The following is a 20,292-nucleotide window of genomic DNA, read 5'->3' on the forward strand; positions in this document are numbered from 1 at the left end:
GGCTGTGACAAAAGAGAAAACTGGCATCACCATGCACGTACACATACTTGAGGAGGTCACCTGTGAGGAAGTTGGAGGTCTGTCAGACAACCTTTCACTGTAGCAGCAGTAGCTAGAAACAGTTGTTCAACTCTTGTTGTTCGTGTACTGGGAAAGACTTGATCACTCAGGGATTTCAGGGGCTTTCCATTTTGTGCTTTGCTGGTTACATTAAGTGTTGACTGTGCCAGTCTTACTGTTTTCATTTATTTTTTCTGTTTTGTGCTGCTGCTGTGCCCTGAGAGGTCAAGAGCATCCTTGTGATTCTTGTATACTGTCCTGAAGACTTCAGCTTCTGTGTAAGATGTTTATATAGACCTATTTGGGACCACAATACAATAGGATATTCATAGAATACCACTTTTGAAAGACTGCTATCTCTTCCACCGAGGTTGGTGGTGTGTTTTATTGCTTTTTAGCTCATATCCCAACGTTCTACTTGATCCCATATTTAGGATGAGTCATGGCACAAGCAAGTTGACATTTGACAGGTTTATAAATAGCAGTCTCAGAGAGATTCCCTAGGTTTTTGTTTTGCTGGCTTCAAGTTTTATGTCGATAGTAGTGTATATTTCTGGCAGGTTGGGGTCTTTAAAGAGAGTGCTTCCAACCCAGTGTAACCATCTTTTGCTTTATCTGTCTGTTTCTTCTCTACCCTGACCTCTCACAATTCAGGCTAGAATTACCTCTTGGCCAAAGGAAAATCCAGGCTCCTGGTTCAGTGAATTCAAGCGTGGTAAACTGGTAAGATCTCAGCCCATGGTTCTGTGTTCTTTAACCCATGTCATATTTTACAGAGTAAACTGGCTCGATGGCCCAAAGAAACACCTGGTTCATGGTATAGTCAGTACAAGCGAGGGTCACTGGTAAGTTGCTAACATGGCCTACAGTCTGAATCAGAGCACGTGGGTGACGTCGGCGACGTCCGCTTTGGTCATGGCCAAACTTATAGCACATTGCATGTGTTACTAACCCTTTTAATAAATAAATTGGAAAAATACACGTTTGAGGTGGATCATTTAAGGTGGAATGTTGAAAGGGACACCAATAACTAAAATTACTGGTTATTTGGCAGCAAGGAGGAAGGCATTGTGGATGTTTGGTTTCATTGTTTTGGTGAAGTAAAGTGGGCCCTATTTAATTGGAACTGGTTATGACAGAACATTGCTTCTAATGATGATTTAAAGCTTAGTGATTTCCTAAGACTGCCACTAGACTGTTTATGTTGTGCTTCATTATCATACCACATACCCTCAAAGGTTTACGGGCAAAGGTAAATATGCCTGACTCAAATGCACATATGCATATAGCTTATGACCTAAGCCTTGTATCCAGAATTTGTTCAAACAAGGGCAGTGTAGCTTTCAAGAGTATCACCACATATGTCATCTCTGTAGGCAACAAAGAATCTGTGTGCCATTCTTGCATGTCCCATTCCTACACAGTCCAATGTGGCTGAGGGCACGGTTTAATCTAGGGCATAACATGCAGACCACATCTAGGTGTACTTCGAGATAGCCATGTAGATAATGCTGTGCATATCAATTCGTGGATCACCCTCTACCCAAATAAGTTACACTACAAGGTCCTCTACCTGCACCAGAAGAACCTAAGCACATCATCTCAGGACATTCCAAACTTCAGTCTGCAGTGTGATTGTTGGAAGTACATGGACCAGTCTGCAGCTGACAGAGCTGCGAATACATATTTAATTGTGCATTGAATGGTATACAAAAGCCAATAATGCAACGTAGCATAACTTGCCAGGAAGGATGTGACATGAAGCTTATAATGACACTGCTGAGAGTTTGCTGAGCATTCTGTTGCTTGGCCATGCAACAAATAAGACAGTATGCATGACAACATGTAAGATAACACATTTGTTTAATGCATGATCACACTACAATTAGCATCAAATTTGAAGTCAAACCCTTGGACTGGGAAATGTAACACACAACTATGTGCATCTATTTACTGACACAATTTCTTGTCCTCCTAAGTTTCCTTTTCATACCAGTCTGGTCGGCATATTTATTGATGCAAAGCAACAAGTTAGATAATTCCTTTAATTATTGGTAGATTAATTTAAGAATGGTGGCAATATGCACAGTAGGTTTTTTAAATCACCTACTAAAATCACAACTAATTATCTTATTCATGTTTATCTCCTATTGATGAGATTGCAGTGAGAGAGAGGACAGTGCAATTGACCTTTCCCGATGATTCCAAATGTCAATAATCATGATTCCACCTTAAATGACACCGTGTTTTCTCAAGTTTTGTAGCTGCATGCTCTTTCTGTCTGTCTCAATCTTCAGTATCTTTTTGAAGGAGTCCATTTTGTGGTTGCCTCTGAAGGGTATATTTTTAAAGAATTTTTTTGTTCTTATTTGTAGGAAGCCGACACTCTGTATTGTGTACCAAATGAGGTGCAGTGTGCGGAGAGTCCAGGTATCCCTTATTAGTGTACAGGGGCTTGCTCTAGCAATCCCAAGGGGTTCTATTTGTGGTAGTGTGGTCGAGCAGCCTTAGGCTTATCAGAGGGGAGAGTTAGGCATTTATTGCACACACACACTCAATAAGGAAATACAACACAAATTTAGAAACATAACATATATTTTTATATTCATTTAAACACCAAGATCAACAAGAGTAGGTAAGTACTTTTCAACTTTGCAATTTTCAGCCACTTAGAAAATATAGCTGTCAGATTTGAGGCATGAGCCTTGAATGCGGTAATGTTATCCTATGGGAGAAGCATTCACTGCGTACGGTAACTTGCAAACGACTTACAGGGCAGTTCTTCTGGACTTAAGGTAAGTAGGGGCAAAGGTCCTTAGAGCCACCAGCAGTTTTAGGTTACCTGCCCTGGTATGTCCAGGTGCAGAGGTGTTGGTTGCAAGGGTAGCCTCGAACGCTTCCATTGACGTCTATGGAGAAACCTCTATGCAGAAAAATGCTTCAACTGGGGAGTTTAGGACAACTCTGTTGAAGCCGAAAAGGGGGACTCAGTGCTTGAGGGTCTCTGGAGGAAGACTCCACTGTCAGTAGGCTTGAACTCAGGCTGGGGTGCTCGGGTGCAGAGGTGTTTTGTCCAGCGGGTAACTTGTGTTGGAGGCTCTCAATTTTGGGGTTGACCTGGAGATGGGGCAAAACAGGACAGCAGGGCCACTCTTGATGCTGGCCATGGTGATGCTGATGTCTCATGTCGGTCAGTCGGTCTTGAAGGTATTGGTTTCCGGGCGGGACAATAAACAAGCCTTTGTTGCTGCAAGGGGTCTGGTACCCTGGGTATTCGTGCAGAGCGTCCCCAATCTTGGTGGGGAGATGGATTTGGGCTCCTGAAGTATGATGACCTCCTCCTGGGTGACTGCTGCATCAGTGGGCCCAGTGGTCAGCAGTTCGGTGAGCCAGACGTTGAGGATGGTGTCTGCAGGGAAATGGCTCTGCCACTTCTAGTGAGATGTTGACAGTCTGGTCAAGTGCTGGCTGCCCTCTAAGGCTTTTCGAGGATACCCAGCTGCAGGAAAATGTGGGTCTCTGCAGTTGTTGAGACAGAAACAGGCAGTGTTGTATTGTTTTTCTTCTTCTTTGGTCAGATGAATCTGCATTCCTGATGTCAGGGGGCCACCTACATACTGAATTTAGGAGCATTGAAGTGAAGGGTAGTAGCCAATGGGCTACTTACCCTTGGGGTCATACACCCCCTATAGGACCACTTCCTGTGGGAAGTCGGCATAACCCCATCCCAGACTTTCTAATTCCACCAAAAACAAGATAGTGATATCTTTCTTTCATGGAGTATATCAGGTAGCCCACCTCAAGAGTGTGACTAGCCTAGGGTTGCAACACACTTACTGCATAGCTAATTTACCGACTGGTCAGCTGCCAAATGTGCTGCAGGGCAGAGATTGACATCTCCCAGGTCTGGGGGAAGCCAGAGTCACATATCAAAGGTGCCAGTGACTTTGCAAACCACTGGCTATCCTGCTGAAGGAGGTGTTAACACCTTCCTCTGGAACAGGCATTGTTTCTGCCCTCAGAGAGCATGGGCTCTCAATTGCAGGGGGTCAGAAACTTTTCTGTGGTGGCCGGCTGGACACTACCAGTCAGCCAGCACATTAGAGGGCTTGTAGGTTTATGGTGCAGACCATAATAAATCTAATACTGGAAATAGTATGGATTTATTAAGACAAGGTGTTTGATACCAAACACCATAGGTTTCAAAATCAAATCAAATCACTATATTCAGAAGATTTTTTATCCATAAAAGTAACAACAAAGGTTTCAGTGAAGCCAGCATGTAGCTGGGGAACTCGTAGTGACCAGTATCCCAGTACATGTACATAAGATGGCTTCCCTTTTCAATTGCATCATCTAGTAATTGAACTAGACAGCACACAGGCATATGTCCTCACATGTAATATAATACCTCCTGCCCTGGGGCTGCACAGCCTGCTGTAAGGGTGACATATATATATCCATGCAGTAACTATGGCATGGCCCATAATGAGTGGGCCATGTTGAATTTTCACTCATGGGTTGCACCATGACACACAGTTTGCAATGGCATGCTGCATGCAATTTTCATGGGGGTCCCTGAAGGTGGCATAATACATGCCCTACGTACCAGAGATACCACTGATCTAGCAGATCTAAGAGGGTGGTACAGTTTAAAATAGGTTTCAAGTCAGCTGGTGCTTTCCAGTACCCCACTTTATGTGGAAATGTCAAGGCTTTAAAGCAGATCCTGCTGGTCACCGGGGACCAATGCATCTTCTGCAAAGAGGGAGAGATATGGCCATTCTTAGGTAGATCAGCTTAGGTAGACATCGCCTTGTACAGCTGCACCACATGCAATGCATTTAAATTGCTCATTGAAATGCCTCCTAATAGGGCGTTCTCATAATCCACCTAGCCCTAATTATGGTTGCTACTATTTTTGCTCTGTTGTTTGCCTCTGGGGGGTGCTGTGAGCTCTGCATCAATTTTAGACAGCACTGTCATATGTTATGATGTCACGCTCACATTTGGATTTCCATATCGGTCTTCGGTGGATATTCATGGTATACCCTCACTAGCTGCCCTCTCCTCCAACCCCCAAGTGGTGGGCTTAACTTTATCCTTTACTGAGGAGAGATACATGTAAGTTTTTCTAACCAGCTGCTTTTGAGGAACACTGCACTCAAGGAATGGAATTTAATGAGTGAGCCTGGTTTTCAACTTTGATTTATTCTAGTCACTTTCTACGCAGAAACTGAAAATTCAGTGCCACTGCTTCCTGAGGGGAAAATGGAAATGAAAGTGTAGAAGGAAGTTTCAGGACATTGGGCAGGAGTTTAAGTGGTAGTTTTCTATCACACTATATAGCTTTTCATATTTGCCAAATAGGAATGAAGTTGACTTGTCCAATGTTTGCTTTTATAATGAATTAGTAAAGCAGCAGACTTTTTTCTGACCTCTTAAAAATTAAGCAACACATTTATTATGAATAATTCCCCAAGCTAAAATATTAAATACAACTGGGTCTTTTCAGGTCAGTGTCTGCCTGAAGCAATAGGCTTCCTATTGAAGGTTGCCGTGGCAGCTTGAAATAAAAGGATTTGAAACCTTCTATAATACATACTGCCACCAGTCATGTATTAAAGATGCCATCTGTGGCCGACTGTCTGTTGTTTAATTTCACAATAGCTTGCTAACCAGTTAGCTATCTTCCTTCAAAGCAATTCAGTCTTGGCATCGACCCGCCCAGCTCTGATCTCTGGCACCTTTTGAAGCTATATCAAGCTTAAAAAACAAGCTTTTTTCTTTGTTTCTTTCTTTTTCCTGTATAATTCATTTGTATTATATTTTCTCTGCCTTTCATCTCAAATTAAACAGCTACCAGTGCATGTAAAACAGTCATTCAAAAATCCACCCCACAGCTGATCTTCTACCAATAGTGTGTTATAGTGTAAGTGGAGATTGTTTAGACACAAAATATGAAAGGTCTCTAAGTTGTAGATAAAAAAATACTTTAAATTTTATAGCAATGAGAGTTCAACTTTTATCTCACAGTTCTATTCCAACATATTCAAAGTATTATCTTAGCTAAATGGAAACCTGCAACATGTGTTGCTTTTCTTTAGACTTTGGCTGCTGAAAGTGGTTGGTCATGATTAATATATAGAGAGGAAAATAATAAAGCTACCCATATGGACATACAAAAGAAAATAGGAATAGAGACAGTTAAGGGAGAGGAGGAAAGCTAGAGAGACATAGACCACTTATCACCGTAGAGCGAGAATCAGAGTGAAAAACAATTAGGGAGAGAGTGGAGATAGAAAATTATGAGAAGGGCAAAGAGAGAGAGGAGAGTGGGAGGGACATAGAAAGGGGAGAGATAGATATAGGTTGAGAGAGAGGTAGAGAGTGGGAGAGGGGGAAGACAGAAGAGCTAAAAGATACAAAGAGAAAGCGAGGGAAGTGGAGGGAGGAAGAGAGGGAGAGAGCAGTGGGGAAGAACATGAGACTGCAGAGAGAGAGTGTGACAGCTAATAAGAATTAAGAATAACAGCTAGAGAGCTGGTGAGGTAGACTGAGAGGCCAACAGCTAATGATGAAGAGATTTACTAGATGATACAAGCGAAACATCGTGTTACAAGAGAGTGAGAGAAAGCAAGATAGAGGAAAGAGTGAAAAACAGAGAGAGAACAAGACCTGCCAATATATAGCGGTAACTATTATGTGCCTAGGGCACTTACAAGGCTGCTTCAAGGCACTTAAATGAAAAATCAATAAAACGTTAAAGGAAACATGATAAGGAGAAGACGTCGATACTTAAGATGGATACTTAGTTAGAGATAGGTGGAAGCCTAGGTACACATAAAGTTAAGAAGATGGACAACCAAGAACATAGATAACTGGCTGGAGTCAAATATTTATTGAATATATATCTATATATATATATATACATATATATATATATATAAATATATATATATATGTATATATAAATATATATATATATATATATATATATATATATATATATATATATATATATATATATATATAATATATATAGAATTAGAAAGTGTATTATGCTGGGAAAGAGGAATTTATTTCAAGATGTGATAACAATTCCTAGTCTTTACCAGATGGATTTCCTCAAGGCCCACCAGCACTGGTAGCTGTTTATTCCTCTCCTGCCTGCATGCACAGCTTTACAATGTACAGTCATGTTTAGCTCTCAGGAGGAAGGCTGTCGGGATCCTGTCACTGGTGGGTAGGTGTGTCCTTTGTACGGTAAGGGTTTTATGGTCTTTAATGGTGTAACCAGCATGCTCTGTACATGGGAGTGCTATGTCTCAAAACAGATTGAATGGTGCGAAGCGGAGATTGGGTGCTATTAACTTGATTGTTGGATAGATGTAGAAGCGCACGTAATGTCCCTGTCTATTTCCAATAGACTTAAAAACAAAAAATGTCTATTATTGATATGATGCATGTGATCTCTTAAATTTTCCAGTTGTGAGAGATGTTGTTTTGGTAGGGTGCAAACAGGCACTTCAGCATATACGTTTTTAGCTGTGCACATTCATCCAAACTTTAAACATTTGGCAGCAGGAATCCCACTCCTCAAAATATAACTTCTCCCATTTGGCTTTGCCATCAAGTAGCACACATCTCAGAACCTGTACCTTGCCGGGGGGGAGTTGGGGGTGTTCGGCAAAAGTGTAATAAGTTGTCACTAAGCACACATAAAAAGACTTGCTGCCAAAGATATATCTGTTTCAGCTGCATTTATGGTATTATTCCAATGAAATTCCAATGCGGAATCTGCTGATATCATGGTCTTAGCTCTTCCTTCAGGAGGATGGCAAAGGTCACCTCCAGACCACTCTATATGCAAATGGAAGCTTTGTAATTATGTTAGAAGATATACAATGTGGCAGTTTAGAATCGGCGGTGAGGATAGATGGCCGCGTTCAGTGAAAGGGTCACTACCATCAAAGAAAAGGATGCATGCCTAGGAGGCATCTGAGGCATTGATGAACAAAAATCTGCAATAACAATGTTGAGGTCTCTTCGGACATGATGCGTATAGTGACCTTTCTCTAGCTATAATCCAATGGCGTTCCAAGACTTGCCCAATTTAAACCTAATAACACCAATCTAAAGACCTTACCTTTAACATGTAGGCATTGAACCTTCAAAAATCCGTCTAAATTTTATACATGCATGAAAAATAAAAAATGTGCATCTTTTTTTCCCTTGCCCACAATAAATATTAAACAATTGACCCACTGATGTCAGTTGTATGTTTCATATTGTGTCATCATGCATTTCATTTATATGGTGACCAGGATGAACTAAGACGCTGCAACTCTGAGTACACGTAAGGCAGCCAAAGTTTCGAATTTTCATCCTACCTCAGAATTATGGCATTTTTTTAAATCTCAGAATACGTTACCTTCTACCAAAACATAATCGGGCAGTTGTACCCTTTTTTAAATTATTACAAAAATTTGCATTTTGTATTTGATTGATGCCATCTCAGAAATCGATAGCTTTGGCTTGCCAGCAGTAAGGTCATGTGAGGTGTTTTAGCCATTGAGGTTTCTATGTTGTAAAGTTATCAATCATACTGGCATCCCCTTGAGACCTGACTGCTGGCTCATAGCATTTCGTCCAAATTTACATCAATAAGATTAATCATTTCACCATGCCATTACTCTTGCAATGATTTATTGTTAGTGATTAGCCTTTTATGTTAGAATTAAAAAAGTGTTGACTATAGAGGCACCAGAGTAAACAAGAAAGTTATTGACTGGTGTGTGACCTTACAGGTTTCCATAGCAATGCAATAGTAAATTAGCTTGGGCAAGCTCCTCCTCTACCCAGGTATGTCCAAAATCTTAGCACTTTATAAACACCTAAAACTTTTCCTTAGAAGTTGGTAATTTATTGCAATCCCTATCAATGCTCCAGAAACCTTATATTCCAAAAGTGTATGGTGTCAGTGATTTTATTTTACTGCAGGATAAAGTGATAGATTGAGGTTTTGGTAACTTTAGTCAGAATAAGTCAAATGTTTGTGTATGGCAAAACCACATTTTGAAATTAGAACTGTACAGTTTAAAATCTCTACACTCGTGTAAAAGTAAAATGGAAAATTGTGCCTATTAGTGAAATTTGAGTGGTCTGGTTTGGTGTGTTTTCCTGACATGAAATGCTTCTCAGAGATCACTGTACAGTCTGTGGAACCTAAGTATGTTGAATTTGTATGCATTTCACTGCCTTGCCCTTTCCACTTTTTTCGTATGATTCCAATCAGCTCTCCTACGTGGACTCTGATGGCAGCCCCATTGGCGTGGTACAAATGACCTTCTTGAGGCTCCTAAGTTCCTCCGCCCATCAGAACATCACTTACAACTGCTACCAATCAGTTGCCTGGCACGACACCACAACGGACAACTACGATAAGGCTATCCGATTCCTGGGCTCCAATGACGAGGAAATGTCCTACGACAACAACCCATACATAAGAGCATTGGTCGATGGTTGTGCAGTAAGTACAGAGATATCTTTGGAGTGGGAGACCAAAATAGAACTAGTGGGTTGGTCAGTACAGAAGTGAGAAGGGGAACTCCAGTGAAACAGGCAAGACAAAGGATGTCATATGGGCCACATTTGAGGACCTTAATCTGGCCCAGTCATGAGGACATTGTCTCAATGCAGTGCAGAAAAAGAAAGTATGGCGCCAGCCCACTCACTGCCTGAGACAAACAACTTCTCTCTATCAACTACTTCGATTGTCAATTGCTATGTATATGCTTGAAGATTTTTTCGGACTGGCTTGTAAGCGTGAATCCGTCTGCTAGATATACTGTTAGCAATTCTTTAAAAGAAACATGAAGTGGGCTTTAAAAATACACAGATTAGGCTGTGGTTCCACCAAGACCAGTATTACCCTCTCCGGTCATTCTATTGGCTGCTTGATGTATTATTCCGCCTTTTAGGACATGCTTCCATTGGAATACATGAGGTGCTACTTTATATCAAAAAGCAAACTCAGCTATCACACTGATTGTCACATTCAATTCTTTATCTTCTAAATCCATCATTTTGTGCGACATCTTTTCAAGCATTGGCAAAGCCAATAAGTATGATTTTAATGTAAAAACAAGATTTGTAAATGGCTGTGTTTACATATGCTAGCTCATTTGTGCTAGTCCCAAAGGGACACTTTCCTTTTTCTGAATCAGTTACCATCTCCTCTGAAGTGTAGCTTACTGATCAGTGGCTTGCAACCGCAATTGCATTAGCAAACCCTTGATACATATCATTATGACTCGCAATTAGTAGGGGATGACGATTTTGCTCCTTTTCCTAATTGCGGTTTGGAATGGATCACTAAACTAGGCCTGTGCGAAATCTAAATCATGCCATCATAATTTGTGTAATTTTGGGAATTTGGTATTATGCTTTATGTATGTAATTCCCTAAATTATACCATTATCTCTCACTTAAGGCAATTACGCACCATTCACAGTAAACATTTACGATGAATGGCGTCATTCTGGGGTAAAATTTACCACTAATGCACTGAAGCAACAGAAAGTAAGTGGCTATTGATTGCAGTGCTTTGATCAAACACGTTCAGTGTCAAAAATGATGCAAGGATGTATTTTTTGCTAAAATATAGTGCAAGTTGACTTATTTTCATTTGAGATAAATATGCGTATTTTCATGTAATTTTGCAGAATTACAAGAAAGCAAATTACAGGAATTTTGCACACCCCAATGCAAAACTAAATTTCAAGTCAGAAAGATTTTTCAGAATCACAAAATTTGTGGTCGCAAACCCGTTGATTTTGTAATTCCTCCATTTGCGATTACAAAATCACTTCATTTAGTCCATCTTGCCCACAACCGGGCAGATGTAAAAGCACTGATTGTCAAAACCTATTTCTTACTTGCATGTTTTAGTTGCATGTGCAAGTATGAAAAAGTGAAAAAAGTCACCCAGTTTCCCAAGGGTCATTTGAGTTTCTGTAGCTCAAACTGCGTACAAATATGTATGCCATGTACTTGACTTGAACAATGGTCCTGCATTAGTGAAATTGTGTATGTGCACAGTGCATTTCTGTGTACATCCCACATCTACAGCAGGACATTCTCAAAAAGGCCAAAACGGAGCCCGTTCTTGGTCTGGAAAGGGGCGCAGCAGCCACAGACAGGTAAAGGCGTATTCTAGATGGAGGTAATTTCTGACTACACATGCATACCTTGAAGTATCCTGTAGTAAGGTGCTGTGACGATGTGACTTGAAAGACAGGAGACAAGAGCTGCACTATAGATGGAAAGTAAATAAAAACAAGACTGGACAGGGATGGCCGGTGTTTAAGGGCAAAGGGGGTGTTACCCTACCATCAATGGGAAAGAGGAGTAGTAAATTCACGAAGCTCATGTTAAATAACCCAGCTTAGATTTCTTTTTTCTTTGGTGAGGGATTGGTGCTAGAATTGGAGAGCCCGGAGCATGTGTGGAGCTAGGAAAGCGTCACCCTGCATGCACAAGCCAGGGCAGTGACATCATAGTGGAGGGCATCAGAATGTTCAGTAGAACTCGATTGAAGTAATGGGCTGGAGTGGACAAGGAAGGAGTGGGTGGTAACCAGCTTAGTGTAGACTCCCCTCCCCCCCCCACTATCACCCACTGCTGGTTTATCTTTCAAAGTTAATGGGGAGACTGGAGGAGGAGTCCAGAATCTTTTGAGCCTGGCTTTCAGTTTCAGTAGTTGGAGAAGTATTTGAAAGCACATTGTGAAGAGGAAGAACTCTTCACTCTTCGTCTTTTTCAGCTCAGAGCCTCCATGTCATCATAAAATGAGGCCTTGCCATTGACTCTTATGCTGCGTGTCCATAAGTTCCTTCAGAAAAGGGAGGATGGGCAGAGATAAACATCCAGAAGTGTTACAAGAGAAAGAATCAGGTCTTGTCTTCCCTTCCCTCTTGATGAGAGAACATGGACACGTACTGGTTGATACTTCATTCTCTTTTCTGTCTGTTTACCTTTTCCATCTGTGTTGATTACACACATTATTGATTGAAAACTAATGTAAAGCTGTTTTTATAACCACGTTAGATGGTTATGGAAACGTGAAACCAAAAGTGCAGATGCATGCTGTTTTTCAATCATTAACGGGAAATCTCAGCACAGATGGAAGTAACAAGTACAGAACAATGTAAAGATGTGCATGTTTTCCTTTTAAAGTATGTGACTGGAGCAACAGCCAAACAGTAAATAACTGCCTGTGTGATTTTTGCTGCAGTCGTGGATGCTTTATGTTAAATGAGCAAGCCTCACAAAATGACACAAATCTTTGACCTATCTCCAAGCAAGAAGCATATTTTGATGCCTCGTAAGAAAGGAATTGTATTTTCCACAAACATGTTTTAATAATTTAGTTCCAAAAGAACACTTTTGGAATAGAGCTCTTTTTCATATTAGATGGGAAAGGGACAAGTATCATCTAAGATTTTTAATATTTACATATATGTAGCTAGATTGCTTTTGCTGCACCACTTTCAAATTTCACCAGCCGTCACCGAGACTGGATGACTTGTGTGAACTCCAAAGTACTGGCAACTAACCCAGCCCTTTCACTCTTTTATTACCAGGACAAGAAAGGTTACCAAAAGACAATACTGGAGCTCAACACCCCCAAAGTGGAACAAGCCCCCATTGTGGACCTAATGTTCAATGACTTTGGAGACCCAGTCCAGAAATTTGGCTTTGAGGTGGGACCTGTCTGCTTCATGGGCTAACAAAAGATGCCCTATTTCCCACTTGCCCTCCCTGCACCACCAAAAGAAGAAAATAAATAATATGTAAAAAGATAATAATCAGAACTCCATGTCTTCAAATGAGCAACCTTGTAACCTCATGGCACTGTTTCATCACAAGTACGTTCTGCAACTGGACAGCGAGGATACAGCTGCACCACGCCCATTGCGTGAATCTAAGGACATGGAATACAAGGGAAGGGAAGACGTCCTTCCTGGTGCCGGCTCAGGGTCACACGAGCATTTTACACATCACTTGCAACAATCCTACGATGGTCAAGTGCCACATATCCCTACCTACCCTGTAACCACTGATGGAGAAGCAACCTTTAAGTTTTGCGAAATTCCAACCGAACAGAATTCCCATGGATCAAAGTCTTATATTATCTGGAATCAACATTAATAAATCATCTATTTCTTTTTTTTTTTAAAGGCATAACATGTAAAAGAAACTTTTAAACAAATCCCTGCTCTTGACCATAAAAAATAAAATCCCTAAGGCAGTAACATCTCTGTTACACAAATAAAAAGCGACAGCTTTCCCTTCGTTGCTACACACCATCATGTGCGTATCTTTACCCTTTGTATTAAAGGTGCTTATATTTTTGTATGTTTGTAAGTAAATATTTCTATTGTATAATATTTTTGTTCTTTGCTCTTGGCTTCAAAGCATGCATGTGACATAGTCTGTTTAAATATAAAAAGAACCCCACAAAAAATAAGAAAACAAAGAAATTTAAATGGATCTTAAAGAAGCGGCAGCGGCGTTGTGATTCTCCGGGTTCATATCAGGCGATTGGGACCACAAAAGAAGTTGCAATATTCATAGTGAATGCGGAGCACAAGATCGCGGGTTCGCCATTTGTCGCAACAGCATTTGCAAAATATATGTGCGATAATTTTACAGTTTTTCAAGTTTTGATGTTCCAGTTCACAAACATCCATTATTCTATACGACTTTTCTGTACACTTTTGCTCTGCATTCATATACAGGATTAAATGAACATTTTGAAATGCTGAATTTTACATTTTTATAAAAAAAATCTATATATACACTATTTTCCTCATGCCGAGCACGGTGGGAGAGAATGCCTATAGTGGGGAAATTGTGCTGAGGTGCTATTTTTTTTTTTTTACAATGTGTCGTTTTTCTCCTGTGGTGCTATATATATATATATATATTTTATGTGTTTGCTAAGATAACACTGACGTTACCCTGCTATTGGTGGGCCTCCCACCTCTTTGTGCACTTTCCGACACTGCCTGTTGACGTTTCCGTGCATGATCTTTCATGTAATGCATGTCCCATCATACTGTACTTATAAACTATATAGAACAGAACATGAATGCTTTTGTCATGTGGTGCTTGTATGTCCAACTGTATAATGTGTACGTTTTTAGAGCGACAAAATTCAACAAATATTCCTATTTTTTCGTAAAATAAGATTGTAATTATGCCAGATTGTATTCCGTTCTGGAAATGTGTGTGGTGCTAATGTACGTATTGGTTTATAAAAGCATATTGTCCAAGTGCCTTGCCCGATACTGCCCAGTACATTTTTTTAAAAGTCTTCTAAAAAGATGTGCAAGTGTCAGCGGTGCCCATCTTAGCTGACAAGAGTATACATTTTCCTGTTTTGTTGGGACCTTGCCCTTTTAGGAATAAACCTGACATGAAACTCAGTGTACACATTTCCACTCATATTTCGCAACAGTTTTTTTAATGTGATAGGGTGCAGGGGAGAGAGAGTGGGAAGTGATGTGTGGATCACTTTGAAGGGAAAAATATAAATAAAATATAAATAAATATGTTTAATGACTATTTTTAAAACGATTAGAGAGACGTTTTTCAGCCTAGATCACAACATTTAACCTAATTTCATTATGTCTTATGAGAAAGTATTCTGTGTATGCTGTTTTTTTTTGCCCTAAAGAAAATCTGGCTTCTCTAAGGGTAAAAAAAACACAGAGCATTACAACAATAGGCCCGACAAAGGTGGTTTGTGGAAATGTTACTTATGTCCTGGGAGCATCATAAGACGGTAACAAGCAGAAAACTGGCCCTGCATTAGCCAGATCTAATTGTATTACATCAGATTAGGGAAATGTATTAAACATTTGTTCTACATGCTGACGTCTCGCAGAGTGTCCCCACAAAAATATTCTCTGTAGTGCTACGACTATAGAAGCAAAACGGTGTAGGTTGGAGGCAATACCATTTCCGTCAACAGAATGAATAAAGTAATATTATGTTTCACTTCCCCATCCATGAAGAGACAAAATATATTGTAACAAGTGAATTAAATCCAATTAATGTTCTCTACATACTGCTTTTGCTTGCTTACTACAATGCATTACTGGCTTAATTAAGAACAGACCACCTGACCAACCGTGAACCTGCAGACCTCTAATTCTTTCTATCGTCACATTAACAAAGTTAATGCCTGCCATTCAGAAATGTGGGGGTCATTACGATGGCAGCCGGACTGCCACTGACAGGCCGTCGTTGGCAGTTGCATGACATCTGGACATCGGTCTGACTACCAGATTACAATACCGGCTGTTGGAGCGCAGAGATCCGGGGTAGGACCTCTGACTCCAACAGGATCCAAGACCCTGTTGAAGGTGTCGGTTGGACTCCTATCCCTACAATGGAGGCAGTGCCTGCGCAAGCACTGCCCTAGGAATTAGGATGTCTCTTTCTGACTGCCTTTTTATGAAAAGTTAGATGGAAAAATGCTTTGGGAACCCAAGCAGGGCCCTGTCCCCTGTGGACCACTGCTAAGTGGCCTGGTGGCACATGTAGTGCTCTTTCGCACATCCATGCACCATGTGCCAGGCACCATAGGGTGCCTGGCACACGGTCCATGGATGTTCACAAAGTGCCTTTTTCTACTGCAGCTTGTGCTGCAGCCCTTTTCTTGGGCTGCAGCACAAGCTGCTGTAGAAAAAGACATTTTACAACGGCCTGCACGGCGGTCGTATCCTATTATGGCGGGCGGGACCTCTGACTCGTCGGATGGTTTCCTTTCTGAAACTATGGCGATCAGTGGTCTGACCAGCCGCCATCGGAATAGGCCCAAACAGTTGAGTCACACCATCCTTCGTATTGGAAAGTAGGCTGCTAGATGCTGACAGAACTGTTAATCTCATGGAGATGAGAGTCATTTTTTAGAAGGAAACACTTTTTAAGACATTGACAGGCTATTATGGAGTTAGTGTTGCCCATCTACATAACCGAGTGCTGCACAAGAGTGTGCCATGGGATAAACTGAGGAGTGTCTGTCCTTTTCTCACTAAGAGGATACTTAGGTGGAGTTGGCCAGAGTTACTCATATGGATTGAATTGACCGAGAACTGTGATGGCTTGAATTTACAGAGAACCATGTCTATGGAGCAATGACAGACTTTTATTTTACTTTATCAAATGCATGCCCAGATCTCAAAGATAGAAACAGAAGTTCCGAGGTTAAGATCTTCGGTGCATCAAAAGTGCCACCGCATGTGGAGCTGAAGGTACTAGCAGTTAGGTACAGATTGGATAGATTTCATCCTCATCTGACTACTAGTAGTCCAGAAGATTTTATGGTCAGTTAGTATTCCCAGTCATCCTATAATCATTCATTCCAATGAGATCTGACCTATTGCCATGCAGGTGACATAGCACTGACGGTGGAAGATTGATGCATAAGAGGGGGTAGTATTGGGGATTCTCTAATGTTGCTTCTTCTCAATGACAAGATTTCAGATTTCTCGGGCATTAAGGAGATCCTTTCAGAGAGAATGGAATTCCAGCATTAAATACCAGTGCTTCTGCACACCGCCTACCAAAAATATGGCATTATATTGAATAAAGGACTTTCAAAGATGCAGTGGCTGCTTTCCATAGACAAAAAGTATATGTGACTTCTTTATAAACTGAAACAATTATGTCATATATCATACGTCCCCTAATTACCTTTAGGTTGCCCCTCATCACCCACTTTATTCCTTTCATTCGTTCTGAGACATCCTGTCCATGGTGACCTCTCCTCCCCTAGTCTTGAGTGCACTAAATTTGACTTACAGATAGTTGATCACCTTTCAAGGGCTTAACCTTGATTTATTGTCACTGCCTTCAAAATACAGCAGGTTGTATGAAGAATAACACAAATACATACATACCTCTTGAGCCATAGCTACATTTCCCAAAAATGTTATTGATCAAATAATGCCAAGCAAGGAGGAAAAAGTTAATGCCAAGTACAATAAAACTCTATATTGGGTAATTTTCTATCACACACCTCAATTCATCTTCTCCACATTAAACTGTTATTGCACAACATGACATAAAATCTAACACCTTTTTCTATTTGGCCACTTTTTTATGATCTCAGCTTTGACATTATGTCTAATTATATTGCAGAGATATCTTCAGTCAATTTCTTTTGACATTTTGTCTTGACTAATGTACAAATAGTCCGTGCAGCTCAGTAGGAAGAGTTCTGTTTTCCAAGATTTAAAGTCTTTGTTTAGCACTGACAAAATGTGGAATCTGCAAAATTAATGAATCCTTATACAATGTGTCAAAATCAAAATTATTCAATGCATTTATTTACACTCCAATGAAAACTGACCACCATTGAGCAGAAAGATTTGTATTATATCCATGGTGGAAAGCTGTGTAGTTTGTACAGAGGTAAAAAGAATTTGAAATGTAATGATGCTGTATTAGTCAAGCTTAATTGTGGCATTCATGCTCCTGTCTGCATTTTGAGAATGACAGGCCCACTTTTTATTGTGGTAAAACTGCAAATGCATTGTTACTCTGCAGTGTTTCTAATGAGTTTTAATGAGCCAACCTTCCAAGGATCGTCTTTGATGGACAACCAAGAAGAGGTAAGGGATGCACACTGTTATTTCACAAGATTAAAAGTTGAGTTGAACTATGCCCCACTTATAGTAGAGGTACCCTGCTGTACCAACATGGGCTAATTAATGAGTAACATACATAGGTGCTACGGTTGGCTGGAAGTTATAATAGAAGGCTTCTTTCAAGATCTTAGTCTGTTCCTTGACTTGAGTGCCATAGACTGTAAAATATTTAAGAAAATGGTTTAAAGGCACAGTGAACAAATATGTGGAAGCTCTTTCTTTCCAAACCTGCTGGTGCTGACTCAGTCCAGTAGTGTGCTGATTATTTGTATTTATATTCAAATGACCAACTATTTAATGCCAACACTATCTTTGATTCACAAGTTACATTTTGGAGTTCAAACCCTGAAATATCAACATGACATTTTGTAAGGCAAAGTTATATTATTGACCTGTGCATGTTACTTTTCTTCCTTGTGATTTCTAGATTCAAGTTCAATTTTAGAAGTAGCCAACACATGAAAAAGGAGACCAGCAACAGAACAGGTTCCCTTTGCTGTAAGAAAGTTATTTGATTGCCCGAATGGCTGAAAAAGGAGGAATATCGAGAGAATTGTTTACAAAATCACATCAAATCATTTTCAAACAAATTTCAACACAATCTCTTAGAAATACACGTGTCTGCACTATGGGGGTACTGTTTCACAATTTCAAGAGTCACCTGTATGTATTTAAAAATGTTGCAGTTTAAAGTACAGCATTTATTCTGAGCATCTAATAGAAATGTTCAACAATGTTAGACTTTTGTCTCTGTGAAACAATACTATGTTTGCCATGTGTATTTATGTTTTCTTATGATAAGTTTAAAGTCATCTGATCATGCCAGTAGCAGACTTCATAAAGGAAGAGACAACAGTTACCTTTTTCTTCATATTTTCTTATAGTATTTAACTGCTTTCAAATGTAAAGTAATTCTGCAGACCTTGCTCTTCCTTTTAGAGACCTTTTGCAATAAAACAAATATTTTATAGCAAAATGTGCCTATTTGTGTATAATTGCATGGTAAATTTCCTTTTCCCTAAGTGCACGCTAATGTCACTTTGAATCCAACCAAGGAAAATAAATTACAGACTTGAGAATCCAACAACTTAGTGCAATATTTTTGTTACATAATGTACTTTTTTACATTCATTAAATGTCATAAAAATTAAATGTGATGGCATAAAGAGGTGGTATTTAAAATATTTTCAATCTATGTAATAAAGTAAACAATGTAATAGGGTTTTTGAGTTTTCAATAAATTAAGTTTACTGTTACTACCTAAAACTATTCTATGTGAATATATTCTTCTGCTTGTGGCATATTTCCTTTTTTCATGCTCCTATATGGGTGTTAAGGCTAGTCTTCAGGTGATGTAAAGCAAATAATGTCTATTCAAGTGTTTAACTCACCGATAACTATTTATTTTATTGTTAGACTTTATAAAATAGTGTGGAGTGTCATATCAAGTCAATAAAATGTATACATTGATTCAAATAATTAAAATGATCTCTCAGCTCAAAATAAACCATTAAGAGGAACTATTGTTTCAAAGTAAGTGATGTATCAATGTAAACAATTAAGCAAATTATTCTCTTAAATGATATAAGCAAAAGAATAACTCAATTCATATAATTTAACAAAGACATCTATCAATTCTAATAATTGAAGAAATATATCTAATCAAATTCTTTTAAAAAGCTCATCAATCAAAAGCATAACATATTACACCTAAAATCATTTACTACAGTTCTATAAATGTGGTATATTATTTCAGATCATTCAACATAAGGCTATATCAATGCAAATTGCTAAATTAAACAATCATTATACTTAAATAATAACAGAAAGTAATAGACAAATGATATTAATAAAAGTAATATCTTAATGTGTCATGTTAAACAAAGGGATGCATCAATTCCAATCATGAAACAATGTACCATTTACAACACAAACTAATTAATTATCTCCTATTTTTACAGGGATCTCTCAATTCAAATAATCAAATGTGGTTCTATCAATGCAAAACATGAAATAAAGGAGTTTAGCATTTAAAATTGTTTATACTGCCATTCAGTGCAACAATTTCACACAGAGTGCTAAAGCCTGAAATTATAAAACAAATATATTTTTAATGCACATCACAGCATGCTAATCTATCAAATCCAAAACACTTAAAAATTATTTTATAGATTAAAATCATCATGCACGAGCCAAAATAATAAAATAATGTATGAATCAAAGTAATACAAAATGGTATCTGTCTGTTAAAATCATTAAAGGGATCTACTGACTCAATTTAGAAAACGAAATTACTCAATAATTTAAACCATTAAACTGATCTGTAAACCTGAATCACTAAACATGTTTATTATTGTAAATGATCAAACAAATGATCTTATAAATTCAAATAATCGAACAAAGGGAACTATTGGAATAGTTCACCAATAAAAAGATTTGTTAACTAAAATAATGTGAATCAAAGTAATACAAAATGGGATCTGGCTGTTCAAATCATTAAAGGGAT

The 20,292-nt window shown here is 39.1% G+C and overlaps 1 protein-coding gene across 2 annotated transcripts in view; it reads left to right on the plus strand.

Annotated features, from left to right (window-relative positions):
• LOC146868662 (collagen alpha-1(V) chain-like) overlaps nucleotides 1-14,683 on the plus strand; it is a 469,251-nt gene extending 454,568 nt beyond the window's left edge. The window contains exons 64-66 of one of the 2 annotated variants that reach the window (XM_085612768.1): nucleotides 715-783; nucleotides 9,359-9,592; nucleotides 12,708-14,683. In XM_085612768.1, the coding sequence (XP_085468894.1) occupies nucleotides 715-783; nucleotides 9,359-9,592; nucleotides 12,708-12,854 (450 nt within the window). In that variant the 3' untranslated portion in view covers nucleotides 12,855-14,683. Of the gene's footprint in view, nucleotides 1-714; nucleotides 784-836; nucleotides 906-9,358; nucleotides 9,593-12,707 lie in introns of both variants that reach the window. The other variant, XM_085612776.1, reaches the window with a different exon arrangement.
• The last annotated feature ends 5,609 nt before the right edge of the window (nucleotides 14,684-20,292 follow it).

This window comes from Triturus cristatus, chromosome 1_2 (genome assembly GCF_964204655.1).
Source record: "Triturus cristatus chromosome 1_2, aTriCri1.1, whole genome shotgun sequence".
NCBI classification, from domain to species: domain Eukaryota; kingdom Metazoa; phylum Chordata; class Amphibia; order Caudata; family Salamandridae; genus Triturus; species Triturus cristatus.